Source organism: Oryctolagus cuniculus, chromosome 5 (assembly GCF_051225735.1).
Source record: "Oryctolagus cuniculus isolate XC-2025 breed Fujian yellow rabbit chromosome 5, ASM5122573v1, whole genome shotgun sequence".
NCBI lineage: Eukaryota > Metazoa > Chordata > Mammalia > Lagomorpha > Leporidae > Oryctolagus > Oryctolagus cuniculus.
In genome coordinates, this window is record NC_142871.1 from 39,837,734 (window position 1) to 39,851,631 (window position 13,898).

The 13,898-nt window shown below is 42.3% G+C and overlaps 1 protein-coding gene across 1 annotated transcript in view; it reads right to left on the minus strand.

Moving 5' to 3' along the window:
• Positions 1-13,898, minus strand: part of LAMA2 (laminin subunit alpha 2) — a 705,005-nt gene that overhangs the window by 176,069 nt on the left and 515,038 nt on the right. Inside the window, exons 37-38 of the mRNA XM_089333528.1 lie at positions 7,943-8,085; positions 3,129-3,227 (exon numbers count right to left, since the gene is read on the minus strand). Coding sequence (XP_089189654.1) covers positions 3,129-3,227; positions 7,943-8,085 — 242 coding nt within the window. The remainder of the gene's footprint in view (positions 1-3,128; positions 3,228-7,942; positions 8,086-13,898) is intronic.

The following is a 13,898-nucleotide window of genomic DNA, read 5'->3' on the forward strand; positions in this document are numbered from 1 at the left end:
AAAAGCATAATCTTCACTGAATACCAATGCTCCCGTATTTTAGCTCATGAGTTGAGACAGAGATACCATCCTAAGAATGTTATGCACAGAGGAAACCAGGGAATCTCTGTCCTATCTTTGCAATTTTTCTGTAAACCCCAAATCATTCTAATATAGAAAGTTGACTTAAAAACAGTATCAGAATTAACTAAAAATGGATCATGGACCTAAAGGTAAAATGCAATACTGTAAAGTTCCTGGAAGATAACACAGGAGAACAGCTTGATGACCTCGAGTAAGGCAATGGCTTTGTAGATACCACATCAAAAGCACTACTATGAACAAATTAACTGATAAGCTAGAGTTCTCCAAGTTAAAAACTTCTGTTCTGTGAAAGGCTTTTACTAGAGAACGGGAAGAAAGCCACAGAATGGGAGAAAATACTTGTAAAAAAACATTTAAGAAAAAGATGGTTATCCAAAATATAGAAAGCTCTCTTGCAATTGAAAAATAAAACTCATAAAAAGTGGTAAAAGAATAAAAAGTTGAAAGACACCTCACCAGAGAACTTAAAGATAGCAAGTGAGCATATGAAGGGGAGTCCAACATATATCATTAGAGAATTTCAGACTAAAATAAAATTAGATTCCATACATACGTGTTTGCTCAAAATCGGAAACACCATTCAAATGCTGATGAGGACGTGGAGCCACAGGAACACTCATTTATTGCAGGTGGGAATGTAAAATGGTACAGCCAATTTGGAAGACATTTTGGCAATTTCTTACAAAATCAGACATCTATCATATGATCTGGTAAACAGTTTCCTTGGTATTTACCCAAGGGAGCTGAAAATTGACATTCACACAAGTCTCCACATTGATGTCTGCAGCAACTTTATTCATATTTCCACACTCAGACGCAACCAAGATGGCCTTCGACAGGTGAATAGAGAAATAAACCACAATATGTCTACACAAGAGAACCATATGAGCTATTAAGCCATGAAAAGACACAGAGGAAATTTAACTGCCTGTTCCTAAGGGGTAGAGGTCAACCTGAAAAAGCTGAATTCTACATGGGCCCAACTACATGACATTCTAGAAAAGACACAACCATGGAGACAGTAGAAAGAACATTAGCTTCCTAGGGCGAGGTAGAGGGAACGGATGACTCGGTTGGAAAACGACGCATTTGTAGGGCAGTGAAGTCATTCTGTGCCGTAGCTGTCATAATTTATTTGTCAAAACCCATAGGAAACACAATAGAAGACTTAACCCTAAGGGAAAATATGGACTTTGGATGATAATAATGGATCAATGTAGTTTCATTGATTGTAGCAAATGTACTACTCCGGTGGGGATCGTCGTCAGCAAGGGAGATGTGTTTGAGTGAGCATGTTTGTGTGTGTGCACAGGAGGCAAATGGTTTGTAGAAACTCTGTACTTTCTATTCAATTTTTCTCTGACCCTGAAACTGTTCTAAAAGTCTGCTTTAAACAATTTAATCTGGAAGAGTCTACTGGAGACTAAAAGGGTATATAGGCTTTGACGTGATAAAGATCAGACACTCTGAGAGTAATACTTCTTGTGTCTCTAGGCTCAGATCATTAGGCTACAATATGCTCAATATGGACAAAGACTGTGGCAGTTGCCAATATTTCTACACCCAGGGTTTGTCATGGTTCCTAGAACACAAAGAGTCTACCAACAAAAATTAAATGAATGAACAAATGCCTTCTGTTTCCTGGAATTTTTTCCAAAGGACCCAATCAGATTAAATCATTCTGTTTTTATGTATTTGTCGAGTATATTTCTTGTTCCTTTACCATTATATATTTGCAATGAAGAGGCCTCATATTACCCTTTGTACACCTAAATGCTCACACACAAACACACACGACTGAGAAAACTTCCAGACAGGCACGTCTCATTAATATTTTTCATCTGTTAATACTAAACATGGGTTTTACATGTGGCGAACACATGGAGTTGTTTACTTTGCCATGGTCCCTTTTAAAATTTCTTAGTAATAGTTCTGTAGCAAACATAAAATTATTAAATATTATGTTAATGAGAGCTAAATGGACTCTAATTCGGTGGCCTCTGGTAAGATATCTGTTTTGTATGTGTTTATTCCACATTGCTGGAGTGAGATGCTGAAAAGAGTGTTTATTTGGCTATTTGTAGTATCAGGGCCATTGGTTCACATTATGTACTCAGAAGCTGTTTGATTTCCCTGTGGAAATCTGTTAACCAGCAGCAGGTTATGTGGAAAAGTCCTGGGCCAGTGGGAATCATGAAGCCGACTACTATTTAGGTCCCTGAGCTTAGAAAGCTGTATGACCATTGTTAATTCACTCCACTGTAATGGCCTATGGCAGCTCGTCTTTGAAATATAAAATTGGCACGATAATCTCTAAGAACCTTCTAACTCCAACACTCCTCGTCATTTAAAGCTTTTAGATCAGCAAACGGGATCCCTACCTTGCAGGTCAGTTTCCCTGTCATGCATCATTCTGACCACAAGATGGCGGACTCTATGCTGTTTTCTTCATTCTCTGAGCAATAAGAACCTTAACCCTCTGTCCTGTGGAATTGAAAATCTGAAAGTCCCAATGCCTAAACGCAGCATGGATTTTACTTTTTGACTTGAAAAGTGTCTTCAATGCTTCGGATTTTTCTCACAATAAAAAGACTATCCCTTTTGTGGAGGAGTTCTGATTTGGACTGGATTTCTATACAAATGCAAAGCTCTTGGGAGGAGATCAAAGAGACAAGCATTTTCATTTGTTTTCCTTTTTCTTTACATAATCAAGGACAGTGCTTCTGAGATTCACTGGTGATAAAAACTTTCCCAAGGAGGCTACAGGAAAAAGTTCCCAAAACACAGACTCTGATATTATTAGCCATTGACCTTGATGTGTCCCAAGGACCCCCCACCCCCCATTTTTTTTTTCTTGTCTCCTGGGTTCTAAGATTTGATTTGAAGTAGAAATAGCAAGTCCTAACACATCTATTTCATGAACCCAACTGGGAATTAGCAAGAACAAGATTTGCATTTTTGAACTTTAAGGTAGTTTTCCTAATTTCTATGCAAATTCTTAAAATCTATCTGCTTTAAGAAAAGTCATGAATTTGCCAACTTACCCTGGTCAGAAGCTCATTCATTTCCATCACAAGTGTGTTCAGATTGCCCTCTGCCAACCCAATGAGCCTCTCCGGGGCTTGCTGAGGTGAGAGCAAATGCTGGAAAAGATTGTATTCCATACACATTTTGGTGAGTGGAGTGCTATTCACAGAGCTAAACAGAACACTTTCCCCTACATAACAAAGAATCTAGCCTTCTCACATCCAAAGAAAGCAAGAAAGTGTTCCAGTTTGGCATTAAACATTAAATATGATGCTGAATGTTCACATAATAAAAATTGCAGTGATGAGAAATTACTATGTATCCAGGCTTTTTTGTTTTGGTTTTCATTTAATTCTTAAAACAGCTCAGTGATATCTGTGTTGATCTATGTGGCAGAGGAATAAACTTTGGCTTGAAGAGGGTTAAAACTGTTCATAAGATCACATAGCCAGCAAGGGGAGAATTGCCATGAACTCTGTGATTCTTTGGGGCTACCTTTCCACTCATAGTTCACAGGCAAGAAAGAGAGCAGCAGCCCTACACCCAGGAACCTGGCAGGGCCCTGCTCAATCAGTCTGGCCTCAATCTTGAAGAAGCTGACCTGTCACTCACAGCTGGGCCACAGTCCTATTCTGTTGAACAAACAAACAACCTCACAGGGTGCTAACATTCCACAGCGATGAGTGAAACAAAAACAAGACCACTCTGAATGCTTGTGTGAACTCAGATGAAATCCCACATTTCCTGGATAACAAGGGTGTCCACCCTGTCATTCCCTTCTTCTGGATGCGATTCATTAGAAGGCTGTTACAGAATCCCCACCCCATTCCTCCCAGTATCCAATCCAGCACCATACCCTCAATTTGCCTAGCATCAGCCCAAACACAATGTTATCCCTAACAACCTCTACTGACAAACCCCACAATTCCCCATTGTGTTCAACAAATGTTGCAGTAAGTTAATAAATGCAACTCTGCTCCCCCACAGGTGTGTGTATGCTGGCCTTGAATGGAACCTGGGGGCACTGACAGAGGTAAAGGAACTGACCAAGGAGCTTAAATAGCTTCCTCACAGTTTTAAAATATCATAGTGGGATCCTAAGTATCCAAATATCAAAAGGAACTGTGGAAGGAGGACACAATCCCGGGAGAAAGATGAGAATGTAAGGAAAATCGATGCTGTTGTGATCAACATCCAGATATAAGGAGGTGGGTGATACAATCCTTGGTTTAGATGATGGACGCAGATTGGAGCCTCCTTCATACAGCCTCTCGAGACTTCCTCTTCCTTTGCTTGGTTATTATTTAAAAAAAAATTGTCCACATGGCATGTTTGTTTTTTACATTTCATTTCTTTTTGTTGCTTTCTCTCCACGCACAAAGAAAACAACTGGTCAGCATCCTCTTTCTGCAAACTCCCTGAACACTAGACTACAAGGTCAACCCATCCTCCCCTGCCAGGCTTTCAAGGGCATCCTTCATGTCAGCCTGCCCCATGCAAGTTTCCAGGCTTATCTCTCACCAGCAGGCCTGGTGTCTACTGTCGGCCAGACAGGCCTCGTGCACACTTCTGCCTCTGTTCACGTCCCCAGGACAATTCAGTGGCAAGGGCAAGCACTGCTGTAGGTCAAGGGGACCTCACCAGTGTCTGCCTGGATCTCCCGGGCACGTCACGTCTGAGCTTCCCAAAGCACTTTCATTCTCACAGGCCCTAAAGTTACACTGTCCCTATTCCAACCCCTGCTCTGCACTCAGCAGCCATGTGATGGGGCCCATGCAGAATTTCCCTCTGCCTCGTTTTCCCGATGGAAAAGGTAGAAAACACAGTATTTATATCTTAGCTCAGGCTACTCTAACATAATACCGTGGGCCGGAGGGTTTATGTTGTTTTTCATAGTTCTCAAAACTGGGCAGTCCAAGATCAAGATCAAAACGCCCACCAGTTTGGTTCCTACTGAGAGCCTGCAGACGTGTGCCTCCTCGGTGTGTCCTCACATGGGGAGACACAGATCCAGAGGTCTTCTTATTCTTATAAGGTCATCAATCCCATCATTAGGGCCCTATCCTCCTGTCCTAATATAACCCTAAGTAGCTCCCAAAGGCCTCTGCTCCAAGTACCTTCACCTGGGGACATGAGGTTTCTAGGGTTAGGGAATGGTTGCATCCCCCTCAGATTCACAATGACATGCTGGTCCTCAAAGTGATGGTATTAGAAAGTAGGGTTGGAGCCAGCGCTGTGGTATAGCAGGTAAAGCTGATGTCTGCAGTGCCAGCATCCCATAACGGCAATGGTTCAAGTCCCAGCTGCTCCAATCCAGCTCTTTGCTATGGGCCTGGGAAAGCAGTAGAAGATGGCACAACTGCTTGGGCCCCTGCACCCATGTGGGAGACCTGGAAGAAGCTCCTGGCTCCTGGCTTCAGTCTTGCCTGGCTCTGGTTTTTGTGTCCATTTAGGAAGTGAACCAGCAGATGGAAGATCTCTCTTTTCTTTCTCTCTCTCTCTCTCTCTCCCTCCCTACATTTCCTTCTTCCTCTCCTCCCTCCCTCCCTCCATCTCCCTCTCTCTAGCTCTGCCTCTCTGTAACTTTGCCTTTCAAATAAATAAATAAATCTTAAAAAGAAAAAAAGAAAGAAAGTGGGGTCTTTGGGAAGTGATTGGATAGTGAAGTCCTCTTAATTGGGATTTGAGCCTTAGGAAAGGGACCCCCTGGGAGCTATCTGCCCCTTCACTCTCTGAGCACTCAGGAGGAGCACTAGCTATGGAGAATGAGCCATGCAGCCTCCTAGTGTGGGAAATGAATTTCTGTTCTTCACAGGCCTCCCCATTTATGGGATTTTATTACAGCAGCCTGAATAGACTCAGGGGGGCCTTCAGCATGCGAATTTGGGGAGGATATAAACATTCAGTTCATGACAATTCTTTTCCTAATTACTGGAGTTTCTGCAAGCATTAGGAATGACAAGCCATGTAAGACTTTAGTTAATTGCTGAGCCTTACAATAAATGTTCATTATTCTTGCTATTATGACTATTAGCTTCTTTTGGACAATAGAGATAATAATACTGACTTTAAAGGCTATGGTCAGACATAAAGAATACATTCCCTGGAAGAGTTTCTGCCAATAACCACGAATAAATCTTAGATTTCTTCCTAACCCAATCCTTCTCCGCCTGGTAAAAATGTGTCTACCTTTCAAGTTCCAACAAATTACACTCTCATTAATGAAGCATTCCCTGATGACTCTGAATCTCAGAAAATTCTCCAAACTTTGCACTTGACTGTTCTACTATACTTCGTTTTTTTTTTTTAGATTTATCTTATTTATTTGAAAGGCAGAGCTACAGAGAAGAGGGAGAGGGAGGAAGGGAGGAGAGAAGGGAAGAAGGAAGGGGGAGACGGAGAGAAAGGGGGGGGAGAGAGAGAGAGAGAGAAAGAAAGAGAAAGAGAGAGAGAAAGAGAGAGAGAGAGAAGGAGAAGGAGAAGAAGGAGAAGAAGGAGAAAGAGAGAAAGAGAAAGAGAGAGAGGGATCTTCCATCCACTGGTTTACTCCCCAAATGGCCAAGCAGCCAGGGCCAGGAGCTTCTTCTGGGTTTCCCACATGTGGGCAGAGGCCCAAGTAGATCCTTTACCACTTTCCGAGGCTATTAGCAGGGAGCTGGATCAGAAGTGGAGCAGCCAGGACTCAAACCAGCACCCATATGGGATGCTGGCACTGCAGGTGGCAACTTAACCCGCTAGGCCAGAATGCCGGTCCCCTGTACTTCCTTTCTTTATAAAGCACATGATAGTTATGTATTTTTGCTAAGTGCTTGATAGTTATTTAATCATTTTTAAACTCCATAGGATTTGTGGTTCCTGAGAGCAGGGCAGTATTATGAGAGTCATGAAATGCATCCTATAATTTCTCCATAAATATCTGATAACTGACAGATATTGTATAAGTAATCACCTGCCATTTTTTTCATCAGAGGAAGCAATCCTAATTTCCTTAACATTTCTTCCCATCCCATTAATTATCCAAAGGTTCACAAATGCTTTAAAATAATGTTTCTCAAAGTGGTGCTTGTTGAAGCACTTTTAAAGATCTCTAGTACAAAATTCAACCTTGTGGTTTCATTTTGACAACAACCTTAAACATTAGTGTAAGCAGTTTCTATCAGCCATGATCGGATGGAGTGAGCAGCATCCGAGGGCCGAATCTTGCGTCCTCATCTCTGCCTACGTCTGCATGCATGTCTGATCATCTGGCAGCCGGAGCTCCTAAGTCACCTGCATTGGTCAAGTGACACCACATGTCATTTCCAAACCCCTTGCAAGGGGCTCTCTGGGTGAACATGGGAAGGTAGGAGAACCGAGCTGCCACATTTCATCTGATTATGAAAGGACCCAAGTGGAAGCAGTCGATATCGCATTCTTGTTGCGAGCAGCAATTTACTTTCAGCCAAAATCATATTACTTCAGATTAATGTTTTTAATTTGAATTTTATTGGTTTTGGAGGCTTTTGTAAGCATTAATTTGCTTTGATTTTATGGAGCTATAAGTATAAGGAGTTCATACCTGATTTTATGTTTGCACATATTTAAGTAATGTAATAAAACTGATTTAACCCAAACACTGGGGGGTACATGAGACATTTTTCCTTTAATAGCAATCTGTATATTATGGTTCTCAAGTTTGAGAAACCCTGGTTTAGAAAGTCTTTAAACTTTTCCAACAGCTGCTTCTCTTGATTTGGGGCAATGTAAAGAGTGTTTAGCGATGACCACAAATTCCCCCTGGGAAGCTTCTGTCATCTCGTCCCCAGCCATTGCTGTTTCTCCACCAACTTACCTTTAGCTCCTGAGTCGTATTTTCAAGACTGTACAGCATTTTATATGGGGCAGGCAGTGGGCCGGTGAGGTTGATGCTCATGGCTGCCTGCTCCAGGCGAGCCAAGTCCCCTAGCAGAAGGCCTGTGCATTCATCTCCACAAACTGTGAAAGGGAAACAACAAAGAATATTTACTTCTGCTAAACATCCCAGGCAGGCATTTGGAAATTTCCGCTTTTAACTATTTTATGGTCTAAGGTTAATTCCGGGAAAGATGGTACAACTCATGGCAGATAATTGGTGCTGTCGAATGAATGACAGTTGAAAAAAGATGAGAACAATAACAAGAGTAGATGTGCCTGTTGCCCAGAACCTGAAATAGAGAGCATGGTCTAAACAGAGGAACTAAAGAAAAGCAAATGTGCTTTTGAGGAAAAAGGAGTACTGCAGAAGAATGAAAGGAGACGTGAGACGTAGGATATAATATTATAAATACCCCAAGCCCTCCCAGCAACAAGATGGACAAAACTTAGACATGGAGTAAAACACATTCTAGATTCCAAAGATGCATGCAACTGTGCAGTGCCCCACTGCATTTATTATATGTGGCCTCCACATGCTTTGTGTACTATGTAACCCAAATTGCATCAATGATTAGTTTGCTACCTCTTCAGCAGGATGTCTTAAGTCAAAGAAAATTTTCCTCTAATTAGTGATTTTTTTCTGATGATATGTACTTATTTATTTGCCAGCTCTTTTCATTAGTCCTTTAGCACATTGTCATCCGTGATTAGATGCAATGTCACACACTTTGATGTTTAACCTTACTCAGCCTCGAAGACAAAGAATTGCTAAGGGCTAAGGAAACATGTTTTCAGTATCCAAGAGTACTAATATCGTACCCATAATCTTTTCAATGCTCACAAACAGGAGCTATTCAAATCTGCTGGTGGAAGACTGGAGCTGGAAGCTGGGTTAGCAGGAAGAATACTGGACTGCTGTCTCTTCATTATCACAGCAGTCTCATAAATAGTAGTTTGGGAAGGATAAAAAATATATACACATTTCCCCTTGAACATTTTTAGTTCTACATCTCACAGTAATCTATATCCTCATGCCAAGCAGCGTGTTATCATATTTATGAAATGTATTCATGTACATAGTTATAATTACTGTCTAATATTCACCAGATAGAGGCACAAAATTATACACATTAAAAGAGAGGAAGATATGCAACATGGAAAATACTGCGTTTTGGAGCAGCACTGGATCATGCCTAAAATTGGCAGGAATTCAATTAGTTCTCTAAATAGCACTCCCTTGAGCTGCTTAATGGAGAGAGGACCGTTAACCGAAGCTTGTAAACACAGAGAAGTAGTACAGAGGGTGATTTCTTGAGAGGACAATAGTTAGAGGTGAGTTACGATATCCCTGCACGGGGATTAAATGGGTCTAGCAGGACCTCTCAGGACGCAGCTCCTTGCAGATGATACCTGCAACCATGGAGCGTCACCTGCAGGGGCGCCGCGAGCTCCTGGCAATTCTCAGGCTGAGTGAACAGAAAGCTTTGGAGGAAGGAGTGGGGATCTACAACTGCGGCTGCATCTCTTACACTTAGCCCAACTAGAATGAAACAGAATTGCGCTTCATAGGAAGTCAGTAAAAGGAAGACAGAAATGTGGTTTCATATCCTTTGTTCAGGGCAAGCCTCAACAGGCTTACCTGCACCAAAAAAATGATAGAAAAACAATATAGACGGCCGGCGCCACGGCTCACTAGGCTAATCCTCTGACTGCAGCGCCAGCACACCGGGTTCTAGTCCCGGTCGGGGTGCCAGATTCTGTCCCGGTTGCCGCTCTTCCAGGCCAGCTCTCTGCTGTGGCCAGGGAGTGCAGTGGAGGATGGCCCAAGTGCTTGGGCCCTGCACCCACATGGGAGACCAGGAGGAAGCACCTGGCTCCTGGCTTTGGATCAGCGCGGTGGCCATTGGAGGGTGAACCAATGGTAAAGGAAGACCTTTCTGTCTCTTTCTCTCACTGTCCACTCTGCCTGTCAAAAAAATAAAAAATAAAATTAAATAAAAAAAGAAAATGGCTCCAAGGCTTAAAAAAAAAAGAAAAACAATATAGACACAATTCAGAGCTAAATTGACCATATGCAAACACCAACACCCACAGTAAAGTTCCCAAACTCTAGCAGGCCTCAGATCCACCTGTTGGGCTTCTTGCGATCCCAGAGGGCTGGTTCACCCCTGAGGCATCTCTGATTCATGAGGTGACTGAAGAATCTAGTTTCTGATCCTCTGAGAACATGTTTTTCTACGAGCTCCTAGGTGACACTGTTATGACTGGTCTGTGTGCCACACTTTGGGTAGCAACCAGCATAGCAGTGTTTGCAGAACATGGCGATTATCAGAAATACCTAATCTTGGCCTCCACTCTAGATCTCATAAATCAGAAGTGTATTTCAGAAGGATTCCTCATGATCTATGCACATAGTTTGAAAGGCACTGATGTAGATCAGAGGTTATCAGCTTGGGCTGCACATTAGAACCAGACAGGGATTTGGAAAACACTGCCACAAAGGTCCTTTCTCTCCTCATCTCTAGAGGGTCTGATTCGATGGGTCTGCAGTAAGACCCCGGCATCAGTATTTTGAAAAGACTTCAGATGATTCTATCATGTAGGCCAGATTCAGAACTGCTGGACAAGACCCTAAGTCCTAGAGAAGCCCAAACCTAACGGAATCAAGGCTGGAGAGATGTGATTTGCTTGCTGTCTCGTGTCCCTGGAACACTCTCCTTCATGCTCAGTTTCTTGGGCTTACAGGTCAAACATGCAGCACTCTTTTCTCAGAGGGGAAGATCATGATGACTTAGAAACTAATGTGTGCCTGAAATGCCCACCAGTCACTACTGCATGCCCTCAGTTTGGTTATGGGCTATCATATTATCTTGTCTATGTATTTATACATTGCTTCTTCCTCGCATGAGAAAGGACCTTAAACACCTTGGTCATAGGGTCTAGGAAAGTATCTTGTTGTACGGTAAACTTTCAGTAATTATTTGTGTACTAATATTTTTGTGAAAGAAGAGAAAGAAACTATTTAGGGTAAGAGAATGGCAGCAGCTAATATTTGAGCATTTCACACACCCAACTACATGGGATGATGAGATGAGACCAGGGAGGTAGAAGCTTAGGAGTGGAGACAGGAGAATGGGGGCAGGGAGAGGGAGGAAAGTGGGGGCAGGGAAATGAGGAGGAGGACGATGGGTGGAGAGAGAGAGAGTGGCTGAAGGGCAAGCTTCTCAATGTGAGAAAGAAGCCTGATGGGAAATGAAGTACCACAGGATGTAGGAGGAACAGAATAGAATAGATAATGAATTGAAAGAAAATCATCTTGTGACTGAAGAGGGAGAGACCGAAATCAAGAGACTGCTAGGATGTCTGCAACAAGTTAATTCAGTTTTGAATCAGGCAAGAGATGTTGGAATGGAGAGGGAAGAAAACATGTCCAAAACATGATCAGGAAAAAAACCCAACGCAGTTAGGTTACTGACCAGTTCAAGGTGATACTTTTGTGATATGGATTCGAAATGGCTACAGGTTAAAATGTGGAGTCTAGGAGCTGACCTTGTGCACTGTTTGTGACACCAGCATTCCATATCACAGTGCTGGTTCTGGTCCCAGCTGCTCCACATGTGAGCCAGATCCCTGCTAACGTACCTTGGAAGGCAATGGATAACAGCCCAAGCACTTTGGTCCCTGCCACCCACATGGGAGGTTGGATGGCGCTCCTGAACCTGACTTTGGCATGGCAAGTTCTGGCAGTTACAGCCATCTGGGGCATGAATCAGCAGATGGAAGATTCATATTTGCTCTCTCTCCTTCCTCCTTTTAAAAATTTACTTTAGAATATTTTGTTTATTTATTTGAGAGGCAGAGTTACAGATAGAGAGAGGGAGAGAGAGAAAGGTCTTCCATTCACTGGTTCACTATCCAGATAGGCGCAAAGGCTGGAGCTGGGGCTGATCTGAAGCCAGGAGTCAGGAGTTTCCTTTGGGTCTCCCACACAGGTGCAGGGGCCAAGCACTTGGACTATCTTCTACTGCTTTCTCAGACCAAAGCAGAGACTTGGATCAGAAGAGGAGCAGCCAGGACACAAACCAGTGCCCCTGTGGGATGCCAGCCACCACTCTCCACCTTGCTGGAGCTCTCACTCATTCTACATTCCAAATAACTGAAATAAAACTTAAAAAAAAAAAAAAAAGGTGAAGTCTACTTCCCTTCTCCTGAAATCTGAGTTAGCTGCACCATCCTCTGACGAAAAATGGGAAGCACGTTTTGTGGCTTCTGAACCTTCAACCTCAAGGTGTTTTGTAGTTTTTGCTTTTACCTCCTTGGAACTCTGTTGTCTTGAGTGCAATGCAGGCTAGCCTCCTTGAGGAAGAAAGACAACAGGCGAGATGGGCAGGCCTCCACCTGCCACCAGAGGAGGTCCCAGCACATGAGTAAGGCCATCTGGGAACCCTAGGCTTGACATCATAAAGCTGTTGAACAGCCCAGCTCAAACTGCTCAGCTACAGGATCAGGAGGACATACTCAGTTGTCACTTTAAACCGCTGAGTTTTGGAATGAGAGCAACAGATAACAATGTGCTTCCCCGAGCTTCACATCTGGGATGTAGAGGATGAATTCGGATCAGAACTTTTCAAGGTGCAATTCACAGGCTATAAAAGAAGAATTAGTAACTATTCTTAATTTTATTACAAACAATACGCAGGTTCTTTTCCCACTGAGACCAAACAATTTTCATTTGACTTCCAGTGAAGATGCGTTTTTGGCAGATGTTCCCTGGACATGAGCAAAGAAGCTGTTCTTCTTTACTTTCGGGATTCACAAAGATTCTTGATAATATGACACCATACTCGGTTTTCTTTAGGGCAATATGGTCTTCAGTAATCTTTGGCTAGCCCTTTCTCTAAATTATTTATAATGTGTATCTATTTCCAAGGAGGAATTAAATCAGTTTGTTGATAATCGCATGGTTAGAGGCTCCGTACTAGATGGTTCCAGAGATTGCCAGGGAAAGTACTCACAATTCTCTCAGTTTTTACTTCGTACAAGAATAAACCAGGGACTGGAATGCAGCAGCAGATCTGATTTAGTGTAATATACTACAGAGCAAATTGCTGAGCTAGAATGCCAAGAGGCAGGATGAATGCTGATTTTTCTCATTTATTCTATCCCCTGCCCATCTGTTTTGGTTCCTCATCTTTGGTTGTTGAAATGAAAATGTATTTAATTGCTCTTTCAAGGATTCCTACTATTTTATGTCTATTTTATGTCTCTATGTCCAAAGGTCTGTTATTGCCCCATGTCTTATGTTCTCTGAACCTGCTTTTTGGGGAACAAGTACAAGCACATTTCCATAAGTGAAAGGTAAGTTTTATATTGTGCTCCAAGTAATCCACTAACATCTGACTGAATGGGTCAGAAAGACGTATGAACATGACAGCCATGGGTGTTTTTTTCAAGGCTTTAGTACAAGGCTAGCTCATGCAAGCAAGTACAAGGCAAACACATGGGGAAATGTGCCCTTTTCATAATGGCTTGCTATTTTAGGCTGACACAAAATATTTAACTTATACCACAAGCTACTTTTATTTGCCCTCAAAAAGTCTAAAGTGTCTGGCAACAAACATTGGAAATGGGATGCAAATTAAAAACAAATTTAATTCATCACGATAGGGAAGATCTGAAGAATATATAGAGATGTGGAATATTCACATTATGTAAACAACTGTTCTTTGATAACAGTGCAGAAACTGCTCAGTGTAAATTAGCATCTTGCTTATAATCAGGACCCCAAAGAACCTCTTAAAACCATTCCCCTCATTCAGCAGTACAGATAAGGTTATAAAATGAGATCCTGCCTAAAATGCATGGGAGCAAAAGCAAATATTTCAAGACTATTA